The sequence below is a fragment of the Carcharhinus amblyrhynchos genome, chromosome 8, assembly GCF_965287045.1.
Source record: "Carcharhinus amblyrhynchos chromosome 8, sCarAmb.v2.hapA, whole genome shotgun sequence".
NCBI classification, from domain to species: domain Eukaryota; kingdom Metazoa; phylum Chordata; class Chondrichthyes; order Carcharhiniformes; family Carcharhinidae; genus Carcharhinus; species Carcharhinus amblyrhynchos.
The window spans coordinates 26,034,022-26,062,011 of NC_137331.1; the positions used below are offsets into that span (position 1 = coordinate 26,034,022).

The following is a 27,990-nucleotide window of genomic DNA, read 5'->3' on the forward strand; positions in this document are numbered from 1 at the left end:
TGCACTTGGCATCTGTCCCGGTGAACATAAGTTATAGTTTTCTAACGTCTTGCTGGAAGTGATTACATTTGTGACTTATTTCAAGTTTTTAATTCTCTCACAGGCTAGTGAGATTCTGCCAGAGAGCATGGGAAATGCTCTGTATCTTCTGTCTCTGGATGTATCATTCCGTTTGAGCTATCTCAGCATTCATGAGTCCATCACTGTCTACTTAGAGCAGGTTAGCCCGGAGAGTTACAAGATGTATAAAAGAGCAACAGAGATAGCACACTCGATGGAGTACACGTGTACTTTTATCAAGGAAGTTGAAGCAAAGGTAATTACTACTACTGTTTTCTTTATTTGGCCTGAAAACATTTCTGAAATTGACTTTTTTTTCAAAGAGCAAATCTAGCTCTTGTTTTCACACAGCAACGAAGAGAGTTGCATATTTTCATGTATTGTTCTGTTTGAAAGAGTGTATCGGGTTATAAGTCCTCAGACAGTACATGTAAGCGTTTTTGCAATGCTGTTACTTACATTAATGGTTGAATGTAATCTTCCAAATCTTAAATCCTATTTTAAATAGATTTTTTTGTCCATTTGCACCACCATTCATAAGAACGATGCAAAAGAGATACTGCCAGGCTTTTGCCAATGTCATTCAATCTGGCTTCAGAGATATAGGACGGTAGCTTCTGATATTTGTCTACTAACAATATCCACATTATGAACCATAAATGCCAAACCTGTTTCTTTGTTTTCTGCTTACAGTACATGCTATGTACTGATTTGCCTTTCCACAATGGCACTTGTGTGTGACCATTTTAAAGGAAATAAAGCATATGATTAATGAACAATTGAGTTTGAATTGTACTTTCTACAAATATGCATCCTTTTTCTATTTCATAACTGTTTGGCAAGTTTGTCATTAGTTCTAAATCTGGACATGGGAGATTTATTCAGAAGGCAAATGCACATGGGAGAAAGGATCATCTGACAAGGTGAATTCATAATTGGTTTGGTGGTAGGAGACAGAAGGTGATGACAGATGAATGCTTTAGGAACTGGAGGCCAGTGACCAGTGGCATACCACAGTGATCTGTGCTGGGCCCCCTATTGTTCATCATTTATATAAATGAAATAGATGACTATGTAGGGAGTAGGGATCAGTAAGTTTGTAGATGATACAAACACTGAGTGTTAACCATCCTGAGTGTCCTTGGATTCCAGAAAAATCTCGACAAGATGGTCAAGTAGGCGGATAAGTGGCAGATGGAATTTAACGCTGAGAAGTGCGATGTGATGCACTTTGGAAAGAGTAATTTGACAGTGGGAAGTTCCAAAGGACAGAGGGACCTTGGGCAGAATGATCGGTGTAGGCTTGGAGGACCGAAGAGCTTGTTCCTGTGTTGTAATTTTCTTCTTTGTGTCTGTCCATAAATCTCTGAAGGCAGAAAGGCAAATTCAGGGTGGTGAAGAAGGCATATGGCACACTCGCCTTTATCAATCGGAGTATAGATTACAAAAGCAGAGAGGTCGTGATGGAGTTGTATAGAACAGCTGGAGTACTGTGTGCAGTCCTGGTCACCACATTACAGGAAGGATGTAATCGCACTGCAAGGGGTGCAGAGGAGATTCACCAGGACGTTGCCTGGGATGAAACATTTAAGTTATGAAAAGAGGTTTGATGGGCTTGGATTGTTTTCTCTGGGTGCAGAGAAGACTGAGAGATGACCTGTTTGAGGTATTCAATATTATGATGGGCATGGACATCTGTTTCTCTTAGTTGAGGGGACACAAGTTGAAAGTGAGGGATGGAAGGTTTAGGGAGGATTTAAGGAAAAACGTTTTACTTGGGGTCTGGAATGCACTGCTTGGGAGGGTGGTGGAGGTGGATGCTCACATCCTTTAAAAAATACCTGGATAAGTATTTGGCACACCATAACGTTCAAGGCTATGAGCCAAGTGCTGGTAAGTGGGATTGGGTGGGCAGGTCAAGGCATTTCATGTGTTGGTGGAGACCTGATGGGCCGAAGGGCCTCTTCTGCACTGTAATGTTTTGTGATTCTGTAAAAGTCTGATGATCATTAAACCATTGCTGATTGTTGTAAAAACCCATTTGGTTCACGAATGTCCTTTAGGAAAGGGAATCTTCCATCTTTAGCTGGTTTAGCCAGTGACTCCAGACCCATGGCAATGTGGTTGATTATTAAGTGCCTAATTAAATGGCCCAGCAAGTCGCTCAGCTTAAGGGCAATTGGGGCTGGGCATTAAATGCTGGCCCAGCTTGCGAAGCCTATATCCTATAAATATCCTATAAATGAATTTTTAAAAAGTTAATGGATTTTTGGAGTGGTATTTATTAGTGTATGTTTTTGTTTAGATTTTGAACAGATTTCTTCCTGCATGAAACTCTTTTTTTTAAAGTTAGATAAATACCAAACAGAGATTTAGGAATATGAAGGAAGTATCAATGGCACGAGGTTTGATTTTGCCATTAGTTATGTTATTATAATCTGAATTTTGAAAACATCCATTTCAGATCTGCCCCTCAAAGCAGTTGCAGCCATATCGTCATGAAGCAATTGCTGAATGTTGATGAAGTTTCTTGAACACCCAAATTGTTGGAGCACAATCTATTTACTAAAAAGGTGCTGGGTGAAATGCTTAAGTTGGGTCAGGGAATGAGCTGAAGAGTCTCTGGTATTAAAACAAAGTACTGCAGATGCGGGAATCTGAAATTGAAAATGCTGGAAAATCTCAGCAAGTCTGACAACATCTGTAGAGAGAGGATAGAACCAACACTTTGAGTCACGAGGCACTTTACAGCCTTCTGGATTGAACATTGAGATCAACAACTTCAGAGCATGAGCTCTCTTCTCCATTTCCACTCCATCTCCATTTATTTTATTTCATCTTTTCATCTTATTCATCTATTTGTATTATTTTATATTCTCATTTTTATTTTGCAACTTTTAAAATTTTGCTTTCCATCTTGTTCCCCCTTCAACCCACTAGGACCAATTGCTGCATTCCTACACTCTGCACCTTTGTGCTGCTGTTCACACATTCCAATCTCTTAATGAGCGCACTTAGCACCTCTCTCCGCCTTTGTTATCACCATTTATGTTTCCTTTGTCTTTTTGCCTATGCCCACCCACTCAGTATAAATCTTGTCTGATTTTCTTAGTCTTTAGCTCTGATGAAGAATCATGCCGACTCAGCTTTGTCTCTATTCTTTCTCCACAGATGCTGAGATTTTCCAGCATTTTCTGTTGAATCTCTGGTGTTATTCTAAACTTTGTTTTTCGGGATTGTCTGGCAACAACTAGAAGAGGGAAACCTCGAAAGCTAGTGAGTTTACTATCAAAGAAATCGGTTGGACTTAAACCTGGTGTTGTCAAACAACTACCATGTCAGACCTGGAAGGTCTAAAGCCACAATGTCTCTGATTTTCCCAGCCATGGGAAGTCGGTGATTCAGGAGCATACATGTCTGGATCTTCCCTGTAATAGGCAGGAGGGAAATATTTTGTTAGTTTCCGGGCTGAGGTCAAGCTAGTTTCCGGGCTGCGTGATGGCCCTCATACTGTTCACAGTTTATCTCATCAAAGATCAGCTGCCCCCTTGTGTCCATCTTGATGAAAATGCTAACTGACCGCCATAGATATTATGATCTGTAGTATGTGGATAACGGCAGTGTGCCACTCTCGATCTCAAATTCTTCAGACAAGAAGAAAGGAATCAGAAGCAGAAGTAGGCAAGTTCAGCCTTTGAATCTGCTCTGCCATTCTATCAGATCATGGCTGATCTCTCCATGGTCTCAAATCCATCTCCCCACTTGTTCATCATATCCCTCTTTCCCTTTTGTTTTTATTAAAAATATGTTTATCTCCCTCTTGAAACTATCCAACAATTCAGAAAGAAACTTTGCCTGTCCTTGAATGTTGCCTAAATAAATCTAATTAACCCACACTTGGTCAGCCAAATATTCCAATTCCCAATATATATTGAAGGAGACACTCTGGATTATGTTGAGCACTTCTCATACCTTGGCAGTCTCCTCCCGCTAAACATCAGGGTTGATGAGAGCAGCCTCCACTGGACCAGCTGTGTAATTTCAGTCTTCTACAAATTGTGGCTGAGTATTTGACAACAAAGTCCTCTGCAAGTCAGCAGAAGCCTTGATGGACAGAACAGTTGTTGCTACCATGCAGCAAAAATCTAGATCTGTGCATCAGCGCTGAGAAATTCTGTCAGGAGTGCGTCTTCTATACCCTCCAGATTCAGTGGGAGGGCCACTGACCCAATGCTGGTGACTTTTTTGAAGCCAAGTTTTCCAGTCATTCAGGCAATATTCATAGAAAATAAACTTCAAGAGACTGGTCAGCGTTTTAAGGACTGACCACTTTCCACGTGGCTGGAAATAGTCCACCAGGTCTCAATTCTGAAATGGCCATTGACGCAGGTGAGGAAAGTGCTTCAAAGATATTCCAACACTTTCCTTGAACTTTAACATCATTGACCTTAACAGTTGGAAAGAACTTGCTACCAGATGCTCAGAATTGCAACAATCTGTATCATGCTTCGAGTCCCAACACCTCAATGATGAGGCAGAGTGACAGCAAAGAAAAGCACTAATCCTGTGCTTTGGATCCCATTTCCTTGTGGGACATCCTATCCTGTGTGCCCATTGCGGGTTGAAAAAGAGCCTGTTCAGTTAAAAAGACCCCCGGCAGAAACTTGACCCTGAGATCCTTTAATGGAGCAGCAGCTGAAGATAACCAGTATTACAATTTTTTTTAAAAAGTGTACATCAATTGTCACTATTGCTACAGCAAGCATAGACATGTTTTGAAGATGGTTAATCAAAAACCTGTTAATTATTTTTTGCACACTTTAGATTTCTTGAAAGAAAAATATAATGCAACAGTTGTAACATTTTCAGATTGTTATGTATTCATTGGTGCTTTATAAAAAGAGATTCCATCTTTCTCATAGAAGAGAAGCTAGAGTACTTGTGCACCATCATTATTGCACTGATGCTACTTGTAAATGATGCAAGAATAGTTTTTTGTGATGTAAAACAATAGTTTGGCAACTTTTTCTGTCAATTTGCACTAGTTGAATAGTGATTTCAAACGCTGTCTTTAGTATATAATAGGTGGTTTACTGGATGTAAAATTTTTTAAAAATGTTTGAAAAGAATCATCGCCATCAAATTCATCTTTCTCTTTCTAGGGTGAAAGGAACCTTATGGACTTGATTGAGTTTGCAGACCAAGCCGTGATCAGCCTTCCCTATCATCAGCAATTACAGCTTGTCCGAAAATATGTTGAAATCTGCTCGGAAATGTAAATAGCGGGAATTTCTCATTCCAATCACATCTACCCCTAATGTAGACGTAGGATTATGCCAAAACACTATTTCTCATCAATAGAACCCAAGCAATGCCTCTTTTGCTTCATCAGAATACATTAAAGCCATCCTCTTGGAATAGTTTAGCAAATGAGATTATTTTGTCTACAGTCAGTATAGATTGTGAATGATTTTCTTAGACATCTGGGCCTTTAGATAACTTTATTATTTCATTGAAGGTGTCAAAACAGCTTGCAGTGTCTTTCTACAAAAAGTTCTGTTGTACGTCCATTGCTCAAAGTGAATGAATTATAAATTTCCTCAATTACTTTTAATGAAGTGGCAGCACTGTGGCTATTTTACCGGATTAGCAATCTAGAGGCCTGGCTTTAGCATCCAGAAACACCAATTTAAATCCCACCCCTCAGCAGAAGAATTTAAATTCAATTAAGTATAAAAATTGGGATAAAATGCTGCTATCAGTAATAGCACCCATGGTGTTACTGGACTGTTATTTAAAAAAAAACTCATCTGGTTCACAAATGTCCTTTTTTTAGAGAATAAAATCTACTATCATTACCAGGTCTGACATATATGTGACTCCAGATCCACAGCAATGTGATTAACTCTGAATTGTCCTCTGAAATTACCGAGCAAACTACTAAGAAGGTGGTTCACCGCCTTTTTCTCAAGAGAAAGGGGCTGCATAAAGAAATTATTGATTTAGCTACATAACATCCTTGCAACCTGACTTTTGCTTATTGTCTTTAAATTCAGATTACTATTTTGCCAGTTGAAAGGATAGGTGATGATATTTGATGTGACTACTAAAGCTGCAGCAGAACAATCATAAGAACATAAGAAATAGGAGCAGGAGTAGGCCATCTAGCCCTTCAAGCCTGCCCCGCCATTCAATAAGATCATGGCTGATCTGTCGTGTTTCAGTTCCACATTCCCGCCCTCTCCCCATGACCCTTAATCCCCTCGCTTATCAAAAACCCATCAACCCGCGTCTTAAAAATATTTAGCGAGGCAGCCTCCACCACCTCAACAGGCAGAGAATTCCAGAGATTCACCACCCTTTGAGTGAAGAAGTTCCTTCTCAACTCCGTTCTAAACCGCCCCCCCTTTATCTTGAGGCTGTGCCCCCTAGTCCTACTGTCCTTTCTGAGCGGGAAGAGCCTCTCCACCTCTATCCTATCCATCCCATTCATCATCTTATACGTCTCAATGAGATCTCCCCTCATTCTTCTAAACTCTAACGAGTACAAGCCTAGTTTATTCAGCCTCTCCTCATAGCTCAACCCCCTCAACTCCGGCATCAGCCTAGTAAACCTCCTCTGCACTCCCTCCAAGGCCAAAATATCCTTGCGTAAGTACGGCGCTCAAAACTGCACACAGTACTCCAGCTGCGGCCTCACCAATGCCCTATACAGCTGCAGCAAGACCTCCCTACTTTTATATTCAATCCCCCTCGCGATGAAGGCCAGCATCCCATTCGCCTTCCTGACCACCTGCTGCACCTGCGGGCTGGGTTTTTGCGACTGATGCACAAGGACCCCGAGGTCCCTCTGCACCGTCGCCTGCTGCAGTTTTTCACCCCGTAAGTAATAGTCCTTCCTACCATTATTCCTACCAAAGTGGACCACCTCGCACTTGCCAACATTAAATTCCATTTGCCATTTCCTGGCCCATTCGCCCAGCCTATCTAGATCCTTCTGTAGACTCTCCACACCCTCCATGCAATTTGCCGTTCCACCAATCTTGGTGTCATCAGCAAATTTCAACACCATACACTCGGTTCCCTCCTCCAGATCATCTATATAAATGGTAAATAGCTGAGGCCCTAGCACCAACTGCTGGGGCACTCCACTAGTCACCAACCGCCAATCCGAATAGCACCCATTAACCCCCACTCTCTGCCTCCTATTTGACAACCAATCCTCTATCCACGCTAACACCCTACCCCCAACTCCATGCTCCCTTACCTTCTGCAATAACCCCTTGTGAGGTACCTTGTCAAACGCCTTCTGAAAATCAAGAAAGACCACATCCACCGGCTCTCCTCTATCCACCGCCCTAGACACATCCTCATAGAACTCCAACAAATTTCTAGCCTCCTTCTTGTGTTTCCTATCTGTGCCTCTTCTCCTCCACTCCCAACCCCTCCAATGGCTATCTGGCAAGTTTACTTTACCAATAAAACTTCATTTGTAACATTTCAATTATTTAGAAATTCTATACTAAACTCAAATATCTTCATTGAGTGAAAGGTTGTAAGAATATTGTTTTGAAGACAATGTGATGCTGGAGACCAAGATGCAAATAAGATGTGGGCAGCATGGTGCACAGTGGTCGGCACTGCTGTCTCTCAGCGCCAGGTACCCGGGTTCGATTCCTGGCTTCGGCAACTGTCTTTGTGGAGTTTGCACATTCTCCCAGTATCTGTGTGCATTTCCTCCGGGTGCTCTGGTTTCCTCCCAAATTTCAAAGATGTGTAGATTAGGTGGATTGGCCATGCTAAATTGCCCCTTGGTATCAGGGGAACTAGCTAGAGTAAGTGCATGGGGTTATGGCAATAGGGCCTGGGTGGGATAGTGGTTGGTGCAGACTCAATGGGCCAAGTGGCCTCCTTCTTCACTGTAGGATTTTGTTCCAATAATGCCTAGAAAAACAAATTATTGAATCATTATTTTGAATTATGTATACATGTTTGCACAGGTTTTTAAATAAGCAGTTTCTGTGTTGAATTAAAACATAAAAAGATATATGACCCTAATTTGCTGTCAAAATGGCAGTGAGGTTAATAGCACTTGCTGCCATTTATATATAAACAATGCAGCAGCTTCAGACAATAGGCAGATACACAGTTACCTCAGATATTCAAAGTTTGAGGTCCAATTTGTGCCACTCTGCTGTTACTCATACAAAAAAAGGTATTTTACTGTTTGACCATTGAGATGCATTAAAAGGCTGTCAGAGTAAACTCACTTAACAAGTTAAGTTTTATCTATCTCAGTCTACTTTGTATTGCATAATAGGTGTTAGCTAATGCCAAATAATATGTCAGGCACTGTAAACTAACTGTTACAAGTATGGGATATCATTCCTTCAAATTTTATTTGCTAGAGATTGTAAAAAGGTATAATCTAAAATTGTTTTATTCCTCTCTCTACATCCAGTCACTCTTTCCCTCTGTTTCTTTGTCTGTGCCTGATTTAGCACTGAATTCACACACACAGTTTTAAACCTCCTTCTCAGTCTTTATGATGTTAATTTCACAATCTGTCATTCTCATTGATCAAGAAGGTCCATGGCTGTTTGCTGTGTTACCAAAGCCGTTACCCTCCTTGTGACCTTGTCAACTCACACTTTCAGAAACTTGCCATGTAAAACAATTTAAAACTTAAGTATGCGAGGGTAAGTCTAACTAACGGGAGAAATCATTAGATACTCTGCCACAGCAAATTATCACCAGATGTATTTTCCAGGAGCAATATTCGGGAAAACTTTTAGTGAAAATGTATTGTATTGAAATAATGTTATGTAACACTGCCAAAAAAAAGGATTGTTTTGAAATATTGGCAGCTGCCATATTTTATTCTGGTCAGAAAGGTAATGTGATGTGTTTAGAAAACTTTGAAGAATATTGTTACTGTTTGTATTCCCACAGTTCAAAATCTTCTCAGGCCAGCCCATTACTTCAGGGAGAGAGTCAGAAAGTGTTTCTGAAATTTCTGTCTCACCCCTTGCCAGCTATTAAAGTCGAATCGTATCACTGTTCTTTAAATCTTGTGAAGGTGAGCTGGAAACAACTTTAATCTAACAACCTATAAATTTGACTTTTACTAATGTACATATGCACTCGAGGGCAAGTACATAAGGGAAAAAAGAATGGAAGGATATATTAATTGGGTGAGATCAAATAAAGGTGGAGGTTCTGCATGTGAAAGCATTGAACATTTTGGGCTGAATGGCCTGTTTCAGTGCTATAAAATTCAATTTAACCTTCTGAATTAATGTTGTGCATTGATTGAAGATGAAGCCAGATAAGTTGAGATGGATACAGAGGCTGGGGGAAAGCAGAAGGTGTGGGCTGAGGCAGGACAGAGTGAACATCACATGCACACTGCCTATCACACAGCAAGAGAGATGAGAACTGATCGGTAATGGTGGTGAAGGCTGCTGCCAGGCGTCTCAGGCAATAATGAACAGAGTCTGCTAGTCTGTGCTGTGGAGGTAACTTGAGACTTTGTTCTGTATTCATGTACCATTGAGTTCACTGTGAAGAATGAAGTGAGGAGCTGTCTTGACCACGGAACATTTTTTCCAACCATATTAAATGAGTAAAACAAGAGCTCAACCTTGAGTCTACTCTGAATCAATCAGGACATCTCAAGAAATTTACAGTCGAAGAATTGCCTTTGAAATGTAATGGCTATTTCACGTAGCTAATTTACACATTAGCAGCTGTGTGATAAATGAACAAATTATCTGTTTCTGATAAAGCAATCCAGAAACCATGAAAATTCCCCAGCATTTCCACAGAGCACAATGACTTATTTTGTGTCTACCTGTACAAGCAGACAGGCCTCTTATGCTGGTACTTTAACAGTGTGGCAATCCACAATATTGCATTAAAGTGTCAGTGTAATAAAGTCCTGGACTCCAAAACCTTTTAATTCAGTTCAGAGAACTAGTATTGAGCTTAGATGAGATAAGCCTAAAGCTGCAAAATATTTAATGTATTATTAATATTGATGTATGCTGTTCTATCAAGAGATAATTTTATCATAAGGGCAGGTACAGTAGTTTTGTGGTAACTAAATTAGCTTTTTTTATCATTAAGTACATTATTGAAATATCATTGGTTAGCACACAATATGTATCATTGGCTTTGAAACACTAATAATTTTTATTTAACTTTTTTTATAAAGCGTTGCTTAGGAATCCACAATGTTACCAAGCCAGTATCATCAGTTTCTCAAGGTGTTCATTTCCTTCTCCATTCTCGGGTTTTGTATGAAATATGCACATTTGGCCTCCAGGATTCAACCAAGCAGGTAGTTATTTAGTTTGTTAAATGATTATGTACAAAGTAAAAGCATTGCTTTTTGATTTGGAGGGTGAATAATACATGACAAGAGAGGAATAATAGAATTAAACAGCGCAACATGAGGCCATTCAGTCCATGACACCTGTGCCAGCTCTTTGAAACAGCTGTCCATTTAGTCCCACCTCCTTGATCCTTTCCCCACAACCTTGAAAATGTTTCCCTTTCAAATATCCAATTTCTTTTGGAACTTTACCATTGAATCTGCTTCTTTTTCAGGCAGTCCGTTTCATATCCTCATTATTTTCCTCTATTCTCTGGTTCTTTTGCAAGTTAACTTCACCTGTATGCTTCAGGTGGGCGGCACAGTACTGCCTCAACACCAAGGATCAGGTTTCAAATCCCGGTTTGAGTTGCTGAGCGGAGTTTGCATGTTCTCCCCGTGTTTGCATGGGTTGACTCTGGATTCCTTCCACAGTCCAGAAATTGCGCGGAGGGTGTGGAGAGTCTGCAGAAGGATCTAGATAGGCTGGGTGAATGGGCCAGGAACTGGCAAATGGAATTTAATGTTGGCAAGTGCGAGGTGGTCCACTTTGGCAGGAATAATGGTAGGAAGGACTATTACTTACGTGGTGAAAAACTGCAGCAGGCGACGGTGCAGAGGGACCTCGGGGTCCTTGTGCATGAATCGCAAAAACCCAGCCTTCAGGTGCAGCAGGTGGTCAGGAAGGCTAATGGGATGCTGGCCTTCATAGCGAGGGGGATTGAATATAAAAGTAGGGAGGTCTTGCTGCAGCTGTATAGGGCATTGGTGAGGCCGCAGCTGGAGTACTGTGTGCAGTTTTGGGCGCCGCACCTGCGCAAGGATATTTTGGCCTTGGAGGGAGTGCAGAGGAGGTTTATTACGCTGATACCGGAGTTGAGGGGGTTGAGCTATGAGGAGAGGCTGAATAAACTAGGCTTGTACTTGTTAGAGTTTAGAAGAATGAGGGGAGATCTCATTGAGACATATAAGATGATGAATGGGATGGATAGGATAGAGGTGGAGAGACTCTTCCCGCTCAGAAAGGACAGTAGGACTAGGGGGCACAGCCTCAAGATAAAGGGGGGGGGGGGCGGTTTAGAACGGAGTTGAGGAGGAACTTCTTCACTCAAAGGGTGGTGAATCTCTGGAATTCTCTGCCCGTTGAAGTGGTGGAGGCTGCCTCGCTAAATATTTTTAAGACACGGGTTGATGGGTTTTTGATAAGCGAGGGGATTAAGGGTTATGGGGAGAGGGCAGGAATGTGGAACTGAGCCACGACAGATCAGCCATGATCTTATTGAATGGCGGGGCAGGCTTGAAGGGCTAGATGGCCTACTCCTGCTCCTATTTCTTATGTTCTTATGTGCATTCTGATTAGGTGCATTTGCCATGCTAAATTTTCCCTCAATCTACCCGAACAGGTGCCGGAGTGTGGCGACTAGAGGATTTTCACAGTAACTTTGTTGCAACGTTAATGTAAACCGCCTTGTGACACTAATGAAAAAACTTTAAGCTAGTTATCAATCCTTTGGCCATTAGAAACAGTTTTTATGTATTCGCCATATAAAAATAGTTCAAAACTTTGAACGCACCCACTAAAACTCCCCTGAACTTTCCCTGCTGAAAGAACTTAAGGCGTGCATAAGAAATAGGAGCAGGACGAGGTGATTCAGCATTTCAAACTTACTTCACCATTTGCTAAGATCATGGCTGATTTGATTGTGTCCTCAACTCCATTTTCATGTCTACCTCGGATAACCCTTGACTCCCTTTGTTGAGGTCAGTCTTGAATATATTTAATAACCCAGTCTCTACTTCTGTCTGGGGTAGAGAATTACAAAGATTGAAAACCCTCTGAGTGAAGAAATTCCTCACCATCTTGGTCTTAAATGTAAGACCCCTTATTCTGAAGTTGTGTTCCCCATTCTAGATCCCCATATGAGGGCAAACATCCTCTCAGCCTTCACCTGGTCAGAATATTATATGTTGCATAAGATCACCTCTTATTCTAAACTTCAGTGGGTATAGGTCCAGCCTTTCCTCATAAGAGAACCTCAGAGTTCCAGGTAAATAATCTAAGTTGAACAATCCCAGGCTGTTCAGTCTGTTTACATAACTGAAGTTCCACATCCATAGTGCTGTTCAGGTAAATCTATTCTGCACCCTGACAACCTTCCTAAAATGTGATGCCCAGAATTAAACTCGACATTTCTGCAGACCATTGATTTATAAAATTTCAGCATCACTCCCTTGCTTTTATATTCAGTGGGGAGACTTTTCTAAGGCAAAGGAGAGGTGGATTTGGGTATGTGTAAGTAGTTAATTTCCTAAAAGTGATGCCCTATTCCAGGTTCCATGGCCAACAACGAACACTTCTATGCGGCTGTTGGTAAGGCATTTCAGTATTCTAATGAGCAAGTAGGTTCTGTCTTAACCTAGGGTTCTTGATTTAAGGGGCATAGATCCATTTCCTTAGCTGGTTGGAACTTGCCAAGGTCACCATGGTGAGTGCACAGCAGGGAATATTTGTTCAGTAAAACCAACAGACCATAAACCTTTAACCTGTGAAACTGAAAAGTTCCAACCATGGTCAGCTGAGAGGCTATTAACAGTACTCCGCTGAGAGTGCTTGACAGATGATTCCCAACTCTTGGAAGTCACTTCATCTGTCTTGGACTTCTCTCAACTTCAACCACACTTCCCTGCTGCTGACTTTCACCATGGCATGGAACAGCTTCCAAGCTTGTGCCTCTGACAAAGGGCAAAAACAGTGACGCCAACAGCAGGGGCAATGCCAAGACCCACTGCCTTCTCGGACTTAGAGCGGAACAGAAATCTAGCTTGAAAGAGATGAGACCCCCATCACAAGATCTACAAGCAGAGAACTGGTCTCTTGATTTTTGTGAGCATTAGCGCCTCAGGAGGTTCGGGCTTTCACAAAAGGTCTTTGCTGACATTTGTAGCCTGCTTAAACAATATCTCTTTCTCAGTGGATCTGGGTGGTCAGTGCCCATCCAGTTGCCCGTCACTGAAGAGCCAACCCCCCAAATGGGTGTCTGTTTCTCCCTAAAGTTGTGCACACTCTTCTGCAAGGAGACAACAGAGATTTATGAATGTTGGTTATAGTTTGTGTGGACAACAGAGCAGGACAGTACCCTGTAGGGTAGCTGTGTGGCCTGGATATGAGGGATCAGTAGTGTGAATGTGAGTGTTGAGTTGGGGATATGGGGAGGGGGAGAACAATGAGTAGAGCTGCAAGGCATATGGTCCTGAGAAGTGCTATGCAGGACAATGTTAGGAAAGTCAGAGTGTGGTGCTTCCACCAGTGTTAACTATGTTCCTGAGATCCTTTATAAGAGCTTAAGAAATAGGAGAAATTGTTAAGCCATTTGGCCCTTTGAACCTGTCATTGAGATCATGGTTGATCTGATTGTGAGCTTACTCCACTTCCCCACAGCTTTTGACTCCCCTGTAGATCAAAAATCTGTTGAACAGGAAGATCCTCATGGTGCACTGTTTCCAGGTTGAAGGAACTACACTTCTGCTGACTTCCTTGGTTTCTTCCATCCACACCTGCCAGCATGTTTGGCAAGGTTGTCCTCTTCCTTTCATCTTTTGAGAAGATCAACTCCTCAGATCCCTTAGCAGGACCTCTAAGTGACGGTGACACTCCCCCAGAGAAAAATTGCCCAAACTTGTCATTTCATTTCTGTGGAGTTGCACCCTCAAAATTCCATTTGCAGGTCAGCCCTTATAACAATATGCCTTTTATTCAAAATCCTTTCTTTTACAAATCCAGAACATAATTCTGCCTGCCCTCCCTAATTGTTGAAACCGGGAAGTGGCAACATTAGTTTTAAAATTGTTGTACTTAGCTTGTATTGTCTCCCATTTTTCCTGTCAAAGCACAACCCCTCTCTAAACAAGAAGTCTCCTGCCACGAATCTGTCTGTTTTACCAGTGCCTGTTTGCCCTTCTAAAGCTTGTTGCTATTGTCATCATTACTTACAGTGTGTAATTTTCCTGAATGTCAGCAAAGGTCGATGGAATTAGGGGGGCAATATAGAGATTATTTTGTACTGATTATAGCTAAGTTTTATTTTTGAAGAATGGATTCATTGATAATTTTGTGACCCTGAATGAAAAAATGAAGAGTAACTATAGCAAAAGTAAGATTAGAACTGAATGTGCGTAGGGTGTCAGCATCTGAAAAGAGAGATGATTGTTTAAGATTTTTACAGTATTAATCTTTTTTTTCATTATTTTCCATATTTATTTTGTGCTCCCTATATTTGAAGTATTTCCCAACTAGACCATGGAGTCAAACTAGGCCATACACCAGTTTTCAATGAATTATTTATTAATCTTTTTACTGATTTGATTTGCAAGAGGAAGAGTTTACAATAGCTTTTATTTGTTTATTAGCTTCAACAGCAAAAAATGTTCAAAGACGTCTGGGGCCAAATTTGAGCTGGAGCATGAGTAAATAGAAGTTTATGTGTGGGATCCACTTAACATCGATGTTGACAACACCCAGCTTTACTTGCACCCTAGCCACTTTTTGTTCTCCATGTATTTGGTGACCTTCAAATTCTAATTAAGCAAAAACTTGCTTCGGTTCATCACCAACATCATCAAACCTGGCAAGGTTATCCTCGATTTCCACCAAACATTGCCAGGTTTGATGATGTTGGTAATGAGCCGAAGCAAGTTTTTGCTTAACGAGAATTTGATGGTCACCAAATACCGTTCCATTACTCTCTAGCTACTTGGCAATGCCCAACCTCTATTACTGTCCCTGAGCCAAATTTTAAACTCTCGTTCTCATTCCAACAATAAATTATACATTTCCACAGTGCCTCCTGACTGTGTACTTTACTATTGCAGAAGATATTAGTCAAGCTGCAGATAATGCTGCACTCATTTACTAATGTCCTTTAGGGAAGGAAATCTGCTGTCCTCACCTGGTCTGGCTCACGTGTGACCTCAGAGCCACAGCAATGTGGTGACTCTCAACTGCCCACGGCCAACTGGGGATAGGCATTAAATGCTGGTCAGTCAGCAACATTCATGTCCCTTGAACGAATAAAGAAAAACTCCAGTGCTTCCTTGTTACCCTTTCAGGTTGTATTCTTTGCAACTTGAAACTCATGCAACGGGTCACAATTGCAGCTCTTTTTACATTAAGTTGAGCTGTTTATTTCACTCGTCTTCTGCTAACCTTGACTCTCAATCCCCAAGTGCATTGATTTCAAAATCTTTGTCATCTTCATGTACCTTTCTGTCTTCACCCCTCTTCATCTCTGTACCTCTTGCAATTTTATGTTCCAACATGTACCCATTTTCTGCATTGGGCTTCCTTTGTATCCCACCTGCTATTCAACTGTTGCAGCAGAGCCTTCCACTTGTCATGACCTCTTGCTCTAGAAAATCAACTTCAAATCTCTTCATTTTGTTATATCTTTCTCTCTCAAAAGCTTTCTTAAAATCTATCTTTTTGATCTTGCCTTATCCTGGATTTCTTGGTTTGTTTGCTGAGGATGTGTGTATCTTTTTTATTATCTGTGACTACTCCTGTCCCTCTACTGTCTTGCAGGTGAACAGTGCATCAAAGGAAATCCTCACTTATTTAATGCAGAGCCGCCTGGTCATGAGCACTTTAAGCTGGAATAAGTTCATTGAAGCTTTATATCCTGTGATTCCAATTCTGCAGGTAAGTTTAACTTTATAATTGTAAAGCAGCCCTTGTTCCACTTTTAGGCTTTTGCAGAAAATATTTCACCTTTGGTTCAATTTTAATTGGGATACAAAGTCTATTGGCAGTGAACTGGCATTTGTTTACTTGTCCCAATACCTGGGCAGATATTGTGAAACACGAGGAACAAACAAAGAAGGCTTATCACCATGTTCTGCTTTACTTCAATACATCGCTTGTTGGCATGCAAGTTCCTCATCTTTGATAGGGGAATTAAATACACGCTCTTGTTAAACTCAGGCTGTAGAATAAGAAATGAGTTTCATTAAAATTAGAATTATAATTGTAATGTTTAATTTTGTCATGGGTCAGAAAAGTTTCATTGCATACTGTTGTAAGAAAGAGTTCACTGCTTACAGTGACATTTCTTGACTGCAAAAATATTGCAGTGAATTATGTTTTATTCCAACACTTTGTTTTCTGATTTTGCTTCAGCACATTTAATATGTGCTGAATATCAATGAGGGACAGCAGCTCCAAGTTTCCTCTTTATATTACCCATCCTCTGGCCAAGCTGAAGCAAATATTCTGTCATGAACTGGGCGATTATATGCCACACAAAAGAATCATACGGTGCAGAAGAGGCCTTTCAGTCCATCGAGAGCGCACCAACACATTAGAAACACCCGAACTCCCACCTATTCCTATCTGCCAGCATTTGGCCCATAGCCCTGAACGTTATAACGTATCAAGTGCTCATCCAGGTACTTGTTAAAGGATGTGAGGCATCTACCATCCTCCAAGTAACACATTCCAGACGGCCCCCACCCTCTGGATACGAACATTTTTCCTCACATTCCCCCCCAAACCTGTCCCTCACCTTGAACCTATGTCCCCTCATGACAGACCCTTTAACTAAGGGGAACAGCTGTTCCTTATCCACTCTGTTCATGTCTCTCTCCATCTTGCACACCTTGATCGGGCTATCCCTCAGTCTTCTCTGCTGCAGTGAAAACAACCCAGGCTTTCGCAACCTCTCTTTGTAACTTAAATGTTTCATCCCAGGCAGCATCCTAGTGAATCTCCTCTGCACCCCCTCCAGTGTAAAGAGATTATATTATAAAGTCCAGATTTTCACTGAGCTCTGGTTATTAGGCAAATTGCCTTGATTGAACTTTCTGAAGTTTTTAAGTTCAGAGAGAGAATGGAATTGAACACAATTATCATGTTAATGGAAAATAAATACCTCAGATGCTGGAAATCTACAGCAAGCACAGCAAATGCATTTGTTTTGTTTACAAATGCTGCCTAAATGCTGAGTGTTTCCATCATTATCCATTTGTGTTCTATTCTGTACTTGTCACATTGTTAAAGTTCAATTCAGAATAATTAATACCATTCCAGTGGTACACTGTAACCTTATGATTTTTCCTCTCCTCCCTTTAATCTCATCTGTTGGTAATAAATGACACCAATAGTTGAAATGAATCATTAGAATTAATATCTCTGTTGAAAATTATACACCGGTGACATTGTTAACAAGACTTTGGAAATATGCAGGTTGATCACGCAACTGTATATGTGTGAGAGAGACACCACTCTTCACATGGTTGTTGCATGTGAAATGGTAATCATCATTTAAGAAGACCTTTTTAAAAATGCTTTCGTTGTATTTTAGTAATTATTCTTTGTCCCTCTTACTAATGTATGTTTGTAGTCATTCGCACACCTGAAACATGTGAATTAATTCAATTACTACTTATGTTGGACACAAATAGACCATTCAGCCCCTCATCTGCTGTGCCATTCATTTAGATTAATTCCATGTATCTGCTTTTACTGTACATTCCATAATGCCATTTCCTAACAAAGGTCTTATCCAAATCCATCTTCAAATATTTTAATTGACCCAGTATGCACATGCTTTTGGAAGAAATAATTCATTTCTTCAATACTTGTTTTATGCAAAAATCCTGAACTGGGCTGAACTCTCCTTTTAAGGTAATGCACCGTGTTCTGCATTTGTTTTTCAGCAGAAATACTTTGCCAGTATCTACTTTATCAAATAATTTAATCATCTTAAATTCCTCAATTAGATTTCCCCTCAATTCAAGGGAATAAAAGGCAAGCTTATGCTGCTTGTCCTCATAATTTAACCCTTTTAACCCCAGCAGTATTCTTATAAATTTATGCTGCAACAATTCGAGTCCAATATATTTTTTTCTGGATTGCGGTGCACATAACTGCATGCAGGATTTCAAATAGAGTCTGATCTAGACTTTGTACATTAAAAGTCTAATTTCCTCACATTAGTATTTGCAATAAAAGCCAATATTCCATCTGATTTTGTGGAGTCTCTTTTGTACATGCGTATTAGTGATTTGTGTAGACGAACACTTCAATTCCTTTTCTTCTCCACACTTGTAGTCTCTCACTTCTAACAAGATATTTTGATGTCTCTCTTTTCGATCCAAAGTGAATGATTTAATATTCCACACAGTTACCTCCATGTGCTATAGTTTTGCCCCTTCAGTCTATATGTCTATTTGTAGTTCTCTTCCCATGTACACTAAAACATAATTAACTTGGTGTCACCTGCAGACTTGGATGAACAACTCTCATTTTCTTTGTCAATGTCATTTATAGATGTGGTAAAAATCTGGGGCCTCAGTACATACAGGTGATCGCCTGTTGTCACATTCCACCCGTCAAGGACAAACCCTTGACTCCTCTCTCTGTCTCCTACTCTCAACTCATTACCAGCCATTCATAAGTTTACCTCCCACTTATTGGAAATTTATGCTGACTGTTTGATCAGTTCATACTTGTCCAGATACTCAGTTCAGTAATTTCCACACACACTATGTTAAAACTGATATATTTGTAGTGAGCATTTTCCCCATTCTTTTTCAATAATGGAATGATAATTTGTTACTTTCTAGTCTTATAACTTCTGAGTCCAGAGCACTTTAGAAAATTAATTAATCTATATTTTCCTCTGTTTTGATACTCTTTAGTGGAAATGATCAGGCCCTGAATGCTTGTCCATCCTCAGTCCCATTACTTTTTCCATTATTGTTTTTGTGATCTATATTAAACCTGCCTGATATCCCCCCCACCTACAGAACCATAAAAAAGTTGCAGTGCAGAGAGAGGTCATTCAGCCCACCAAGCCTGCACCAGCCAAAGAAAATAATCAAGCTACTTATTTTAATCCAACTCTCCAGCACTTGGTTGTAGTCTTGTATGTCAAAGTCACCATCTCAGATTATGAATTCCAGATGCCCAAGATCCTCTGGGTGAAAAAGTTTTTTTTCTCCTGCCCCCTTTAATCCTTCAAGCAATCACCTTAAATCTAAACCCATGGTATTTGACCCTTCAGCTGAGGGAAACCAGGTTCTCCTATCCTTTCTAGATTCCTCATAATTTTGTACACCTCACTTAAGTCACCCTTTAACATCCTTTGTTCTAAGGAAAATAGCCCTAGCTTATTCAATCTCTCCTCACAGGTGTAATCTTCAAGCCCTGGCAACATCCTTGTAAATTTCCTCTGCACTCTGTACTGACCAATTATGTTCTCCCTGTACTGTGAGCAGAATTGTGTACACAGTTCCAGCTGTGGCCTAACCAGCACTTTATGAAGTTCTGTCATTACATCCCTCTTTATGTTATGAATATCACGTCCTTTAAAGGCAACCGTGTCCACTTGGCTTACCACATTCAAGGACCTGTGAACATGCACTCCAAGGTCTCTCTCTTCCTCAGCCTCTCTCGATATCTTCCCGTTTGTTTTATTGTATATTCCCTTGTTTTGTTTGCCCTCAAATGCATTGCCTCACACTTTTCCAGATTGAATTCCACTTGCCATTTCTCTGCTCACTCCTCCAAACTATTGCTATAGTTCTGGAGTAGACAATTATCCTCTTCACTATCAACTACACAGCCAATTTCTGTGCAAATTGCCCAATCATGCCACCTACATTTAAAGCTAAATAATGAGTAAGTACAATAAAAAGCAAGGGTCCCACACTGAGTCCTGTGGAACACCACTGGAAACAGTTTGTATTTTATGAGATCTCACTTTTCAGACTGTTTCCCCCTTCTGACTTTTATTTTGGCTCCTGTGTAAAGTATTTTGTCTTTTTACTACTGTCAGTGGAATGAGCTTTGATTGTAGTTGATAAAAATGGCTCTCTCAGTATGCCTCATTGGTTTTTACTCTTGAATTTTACTACTTTCCGCACTGGTGCAATCTTTCAAACCTTGAATGCTTTGACCATAAATGAAGATGGTTTAACAGGTCAGCTCTTTCATTAATTATTGTATCTTGATGTATAAGTTAAGTCTGTTTTCTTATGCACTTATAAAAGCCTACACATTGACAATGCAGTTCATAATCAGGCATATGTAGACACAAACTCAGTTACAAGATAATGATTGGAATGTGAGTCCTAACAGGTGATCCAGTCTTTACAGATGCAGACAACGTGAGTGGAGAGAGGGTTAAGCACAGGTTAAAGAGGTGTGTAATGTCTCCAGCCAGGACAGTTAGTGACTTTTTGCAAACCCTAACCCTAACCCAAGGAGTTGCTGCTCAGCGCATCTGTATTGTGTGTCGTGAAGACCACCTTGGAGAACACTTACCCGAAGGTCAGAGGCTGAATGCCCTTGACTGCTGAAGTGTTCCCTGACAGGAAATTACATCTGCCTGATGTAATTGAGTTTGTGTCCATATATGTCCTGTTTGTGAACTGAACTCTTCACACACCTAATGAAAGGGCAATGCTCTGAAAGCTTGTGCTACCAATTAAACCTGTTGGACTTTAACATGGTGTTGTGCGATTACTTACTGTTCCTACCCCAGTCCAACGCTGGCAACTTCACACCATGACTACCGCCAACACCACAAACTGCCGGCTCAAAGTGGGGAGGAACTCCAAGCAGGTCGTGCATATCGACACAGACATCAAGTTTCTACAAAGATGCAAGAAAGCAGACAAGATACCAAAAGGACTACAGATCACAAGCCCACTCAGGTGAACCTATAACACAGACTACGCTGAGAGACTTTGCCGTCGCACCTCTCCCACACCCCTCAACCACCTCATACATCGGCTCTACAGCAGGCACCGCAGCCTAGAAACCAAGATAGAGTCCATATTCTCAACTTGTGCTCAGGATACCTACCATTTGCAAAACACTACGAAGCAGATGAGACAACAGAATTTCACCATCTACGTGCACACCAAGAACAGGAAACTTGAGAAACTCAGCATCATCACCAGCAGCAACCAGGCCTCCCCTGGAACCATAGTAGAAAACAGTATCACCGCAGGAAAGCCCATTGTCAACTTGTCGGACTACACACTTCAATCAGACGAAATCAAAGTTCTCAGCTGAGGGCTCAATTTTTGTCCCACCACCAAAATGGACCCCATCAGTCTCGCAGCGGACACAGAGGAATTCATCAGGCAAATGAGTCTGCGAGAGTTTTTCCACAAACCCCAAGAGGCCAACAGCAAACACAATGAGAGCGCCAATGAACCGGAACAGCTGACCGAGTGATCCATGGTACAGCAACTGAAGGGAAAAGAGTCAAATTAGACTCCTCCAGAAGACCACTGCCCTCAACTCGAAATGTATGCCCAAGCTGTTAGGCGGTGCGTCAACACCAGATTCATCAGCCGCACTCACAAGACAACCCTGAGCGTCAGCCAAGCACAATGCAACGCCATCTGCGCTCTTAAGGCCAACCACAACTTTGTCATCAAACCAGCAAAGGAGGGGCCATCGTCATGCTGAACAGAACGGATTACTGTAAAGAAGTGTACCGACAACTGAACAACAAGGAACACTACAGACAGTTACCTGCAGACTCGACCAAAGAACATACCTGTCAACTCAACAGACTGATCAAGGCCTTTGATCTGGACCTCCAGAGCAACTTCCATGCTCTCATTCCATGAACTCCTTGCATTGGAGATCTCTATTGCCGCCCGAAGATACACAAGGCAAATACGCCCAGCCGTCCCATCATATCAGGCAACGGGACCTTGTGTGAGATCCTCTCTGGCTACGTCGAGGACATCCTGAAACCCATCGTACAAAGAACCTCGAGCTTCTGTCATGACACTACGGACTTCTTACAGAAACTCAGCACACGTGGAGCAGTTGAACCAGGAACACTCCTCGTCACAATGGGTGTCTTGGCACTCTACACCAGCATCCCCCACAACAACGACATTACTGCAACTGCCTCAGTACTCAATGCTGGCAACTGCTAATCTCCAGATGTGATTCTGCAACTCATTTGCTTCATCCTGGACCACAATGTCTTCATCTTCAACAACCAGCTCTTCACCCAGATGTATGGAACAGCCATGGGGACCAAATTCGCACCTCAAAATGCCAACATCTTCATGCACAGATTCAAACAAGATCTCTTCACTGCACAGGACTTTCAACCGACGCTATACACTAGATACATTGATGAAATTTTCTTCCTTTGGACTCAGGAGAACAATTACTGAAATAACTACATGATGACATCACCGAGTCCCATCCCTCTATCAGATTCACCATGGACTATTCTCCGGAATTGGCTGCATTCTTGCATCTCCATCAAGGACAGTCACCTGCACTTCATCGTACCGCAAGCCCATGGATAACCTCATGATGCTCCACTTCTCCACCTTCCACCCTAAACACGTTAAAGAAGCCATCTCCCACGGACAAGCCCTCCGTATACACAGGATCTGTTCAGATGAGGAGGATCGCAATTGACACCTACAGACGCTGAAAGACATCCTTGTAAGAACAGGATATGGTGTTCAATCAACGATCAACAGTTCCAACGTGCCACAGTGAAAAACTGCACAGACCTCTTCAGAAGACAAACACAGGACATGGCGGACACAGTACCCTTCGTTGTCTAGTATTTCCCTGGAGCAGAGAAGCTACAACATCTTTCCCAGAGTCTTCAACATGTCGTTGAAGACAACCATCTTGCCAAGGCCATCCCCACGCCTCCACTACTTGCCTTCAAACAACTGCGCAACCTCAATCAGACCATTGTATGCAGCAAACTACCCAGCCTTCAGGACAACAGTGACCATGACACCACACAACCCTGCCACAGCAACCTCTGCAAGACATGCCAGATCATCGACACAGATGCCATCATCTCATGTGAGAACACCATCCACCAGATACGTGGTAAATACTCTTGTGACTCAGCCAACATTGTCTTCCTGATACGCCGCAAGAAATGATGTCCCGAGGCATGGTACATTGGCCAGACCATGCAGACGCTACAACAATGGATGAATGAACACTGCTCAACAATCACCAGGCAGGAGTGTTCCCTTTCTGTTGGGGAACACTTCAGCAGTCAAAGGCATTCAGCCTTGGGTAAGCGTTCTCCAAGGTGTCTTTCATGACAAATGATGACACACAATTGCTGAGCAGAAACTGATAGCCAAGTTCCACATGCATGAAGACGGCCTCAACCGGGATCTTGGGTTCATGTCACACTATCTGTAACCCCCACGACTTGCTTGGGTTTGCAAAATCTCACTAACTGTCCTGGCTGGAGACAATACACATTTCTTTAACCTGTGCTTAACCTTTCTCACTCATATTGTCTGCACCTGTAAACACTTGATTACCTGTTAAGACTCGCATTCCAACCATTATCTTGTAATTGAGTTTGTATCTGTATAGACCCTGTTTGTGAACTGAACTCTTCACTCACCTGATGAAGGGCAATGCTCTGAAAGTTTGTGCTACCAATTAAACCTGTTGGACTTTATCCTGGTGTTGTGGCACTACTTACTGTGCCTACCCCAGTCCAACGCTGACATTTTCACATCATAGATGATTCATTAGGATGAACTGTATCATTGAAAAGCTGCTGATTAAATGTTACTCTTAAACCCACCCTGTTTATTGAGTACTTGTGTTTGAGTCACAAATAGCATTGTTACAGTCTTCCCATACCTTATTGTATTCTCTGGTTTTTCTAGGGCTTTGCAACTACAGAAGATCCATTAGGAAGCTGCATCCTTGCACTGAGTGAGTCGTGCAATGAAGCTACTGCTGGCAGTCTGTCACGCACAGCCAAGATTCGTGCATCTCTTCGCCTTTTTATGAGCAAATTACATTTGTAAGTATATTCTAATTTATTTTAAAATGAACCGCTCTTTAGTATTGAACTGTGATGGAGCTATTAAGTTTCTTGACAAAAAGTTGCATTCGTTATATAGCACGTTTCATGTCCTTGGGATATACCAAGAACACTTCACAGCCAATGAAGAACTTTTGAAGTATGTTCAGTTGAACTGTGAGGAAATACAGCAGCCAATATAGCAGAACAAGGTGCACCACCACCACCCCTCCGCCCACACACACACACACACACACACACACACATACACACACACCAATTTAATCGGTTCTTACTGATCCCATGATGCTAGTCAAAACCACAGAAAATATTGCAGTGGCTTGGAAAATATTTATACCTCACTCAAAATCACAAAAATAGATTATTTCGTCATTGTTCATAGAATCATAGAACCCTACAGTGCAGAAAGAGGCCCTTTGGTCCATGGAGTCTGCACCGAACACAATCCCACCCAGGCCCTACTCCCATATCCTTACGTATTGTACCCACTAATCCCTCTAACCTACGCATCCCAGGACACTAAGGGGCAATTTCTTAGCATGGCCAATCAACCTAACTTGCACATCTTTGGACTGTGGGAGGGAACCGGAGTACCCGGAGGAAACCCATGCAGACACAAGGAGAATGTGCAAACTCCACACAAACAGTGACCTGAGCAGGGAATCAAACCCAGGTCCCTGGAGTTGTGAAGCAGCAGTGCTAACCATGTGCCACCATGCTGCCCCAATTGTTGTTTGTGGAATCTTGCTGTGCAGTTTGGAACTACTGTTTTTCTAAGCTGGGGCAGTAACTTCACTGAAAGAAATGTTGATGAAATGAGTTGAAGTAACCTGCAAGGAGTCTGGTTAGGAGTATAAGCACTATTGGGTCAAATGTATCAGTGCAGTAAATTCTATGTAAAAGTGCTCTTTGAAGTACCTTGAGGTTAGGAAAGGTTCTTAAATTGCTTTTCTACTTCCTTTGGTGTGATTTTAAGAAATCAATTGTAAAGCAATCACCATGACAAATAAATGGCTTTCTTGGTTTACTGGTGGGACAAAAATTAAGAGTTGTAATAAAAATTAATTCTAATTCATTTCAACAGTAAGAAACAAATACCGCATGTACTTTTTGGAAAGACATTTTATATTCAGATCAAATTGGAACTCTTTGTCAGCATATCATATCATTGCTTTTTTTAAATATAACCTACAAAATGTAAAACTATAGTAAAGGAATAACTGAGATGCTGGTAAGTTCTTTGTGTGGAAGAGCCGTGATAGTTATTCTTCTTCTAACCATAGAATCACAGAAAGTGCAGAAGGAGGCCGTTTGGCCCATTGAATCTGCACCAACTCTTCCAAATACCCAGCCGTGGGGCTACATTGATAGTAGAATTGTTGGAACAAATTACGTGCCAGGTAACATAGGGGGTTAATGTAGGTGGGGGTAAAATTTCTCATTGCTTCTCAATTGTAGATATTAACCTTTGTCTTGTCAGCAGATAGAATTACCCAGCATGTACAGCGCAGAAATGGTCCATTCAGCCCATCTTGACCAGCTGGTGTTTATGTTCCACAGAAGCTTACGCACATTGTTTCATCAAACTCTATCAATATGGATTTAAACATTTTGGAGTTTATTTGTAGGAAAAACATGCAAGCATAATTTATTCCTCACTTGAAGGGTTTTTAATAATTGTTGAGACAATGTTTGAGAAAAATTAAAATTACCTAACAATTTTAAATCAAGTTTAAAAGTGTAATCTCTGAAAGAGAGATGTGATATAAGAATTAGATTAAAAGATACGTGCTGGTTCATCTATTCTTTATTGAACAAAGAAATCTAATAATAAACTGAGAAGCAATGGAAGTAAAATGATAGAACTCTCACTGCAATGATCAAATAGCAGTGTCACACAGGCTTAAGCATATAACTCATTGGAAAGAATAATTGGATCTTTTCCACAGCCATTAAAAGAAATTTATTGGAATGGGAGTATTTGATGTCATGGAAATCTCCAGCCAGATATGATTTGCAGTATTAGTTTATCCTCTGTCAATTTATTCCAGAAATGGAATTATATTGTAGAGACAAGAGCTTCTGTTGACAGAAGTGTTTGAAATCAAGGACTTCAGACCCTACACCAAACTCATAGTCCACAGAGCAGGAGTGATGTCCACCCTCCTATGTGTCTCAGAGACATAGTTCTCCAGGGTTTTGAGGTGTCCTCAAAACCCTAGAGAATACTCTAGCGCAGCCTCAACAAGATCCTGAAAATGCATTGGCAAGGCGAGTGCACAATGTTCTAGGTCAGGTCGACTTCTCCAGCATTGACCATGCTTGATCAGATCCACTGAGTGAGCCATGTCACCCGCATGTCTGACGTGAGGTTCCTGAAACAAACTCTCTACTTGGAGCTTTGATAAGCAAGTGAGCCCCAAATGGAAGGAGAAAAAGGGCACCCTCAAAGCCTCCTTAAAAAAACTGTAATGTCTGTACTGACAACTGGGAATCTTTGGCCCAAAAACTCCCAAAACAGAAGAAAAGCTTCCAGGAAGGAGCTGAACATCTTGCATTTCATTGCTGAGAGCTAGCTGAAGTCAAGTGTCAGCAACGAAAGGAACAAGCGGCAACACGGGCACCTCACCCACCCACTCCTCTAGCCAGTATTCTCCCCACCTGTGACAGAGACTGTAAGTCATGCATTGGATTCTACAGACATCTGAGAACTAATTTTTAGTGTGGAAGTAAGTCATAACTTACTTGACTCTAACAGACCTTAACTAACAGAAAGCAAAGGGGGGAGCATATGGGTGTTTTTCTGGTTGGTGATCAGTGATGGGACCACAATTGTTTACAATTTACATAGATAAGTTGGAGTTGAGGATCAAGTGTAGTGTCAAAATTTGCAGATGACACTAAGATGAGTGACAGTGCAAAATGTGCAGAGGACACAAAGTTTTCAAAGGGATATAGATAGTCTAAGTGAGTGGACAAAGGCCTGGCAGATGGAGTGCAATGTTGATAAATATGGGGTATCCAAGTTGGTAGGAATAACTGCAAAATGGACTTTTTTTTAAATGGTAAAAATTTGCAACATGCTGCTGTGCAGAGGGACCTGGGTGTCCTTGAGCATGAATTGCAATAAGTTGGTTTGCAGGTGCAGCAGGTAATTAAAAAGGCAAATGGAATTTTGTCCTTCATTGCTAGAGGGATAGAGTTTAAAAATAATGAGGTTATATTGCAGCTCTCTAAGATGCTGGTGAGACCACACCTGGAGTACTGTGCACAGTTTTAAGAACATAAGAAATAGGAGCAGGAGTAGGCCATCTAGCCCTTCGAGCCTGCCCCGCCATTCAATAAGATCATGGCTGATCTGTCGTGGCTCAGTTCCACTTTCCGGCCCTCTCCCCATAACCCTTAATCCCCTCTCTTATCAAGAACCCATCAACCCGCTTCTTAAAAATATTTAGCGAGGCAGCCTCCACCACTTCAACGGGCAGAGAATTCCAGAGATTCACCACCCTTTGAGTGAAGAAGTTCCTCCTCAACTCCGTTCTAAACCGCCTCCCCTTTATCTTGAGGCTGTGCCCCCTAGACCTACTGTCTTTTTTGAGCGGGAAGAGTCTCTCCACCTCTATCCTATCCATCCCATTCATCATCTTATACGTCTCAATGAGATCTCCCCTCATTCTTCTAAACTCTAACGAG

At 41.4% G+C, this 27,990-nt stretch overlaps 1 protein-coding gene across 2 annotated transcripts in view; it reads left to right on the forward strand.

The window, feature by feature from the left end:
• Window positions 1–27,990, forward strand: part of rttn (rotatin) — a 203,255-nt gene that overhangs the window by 38,997 nt on the left and 136,268 nt on the right. For both annotated transcript variants that reach the window (XM_080193777.1, XM_080193778.1), the window contains exons 12-17: window positions 104–316; window positions 5,223–5,335; window positions 9,013–9,139; window positions 10,277–10,402; window positions 16,014–16,130; window positions 24,137–24,276. In XM_080193777.1, the coding sequence (XP_080049903.1) occupies window positions 104–316; window positions 5,223–5,335; window positions 9,013–9,139; window positions 10,277–10,402; window positions 16,014–16,130; window positions 24,137–24,276 (836 nt within the window). The remainder of the gene's footprint in view (window positions 1–103; window positions 317–5,222; window positions 5,336–9,012; window positions 9,140–10,276; window positions 10,403–16,013; window positions 16,131–24,136; window positions 24,277–27,990) is intronic.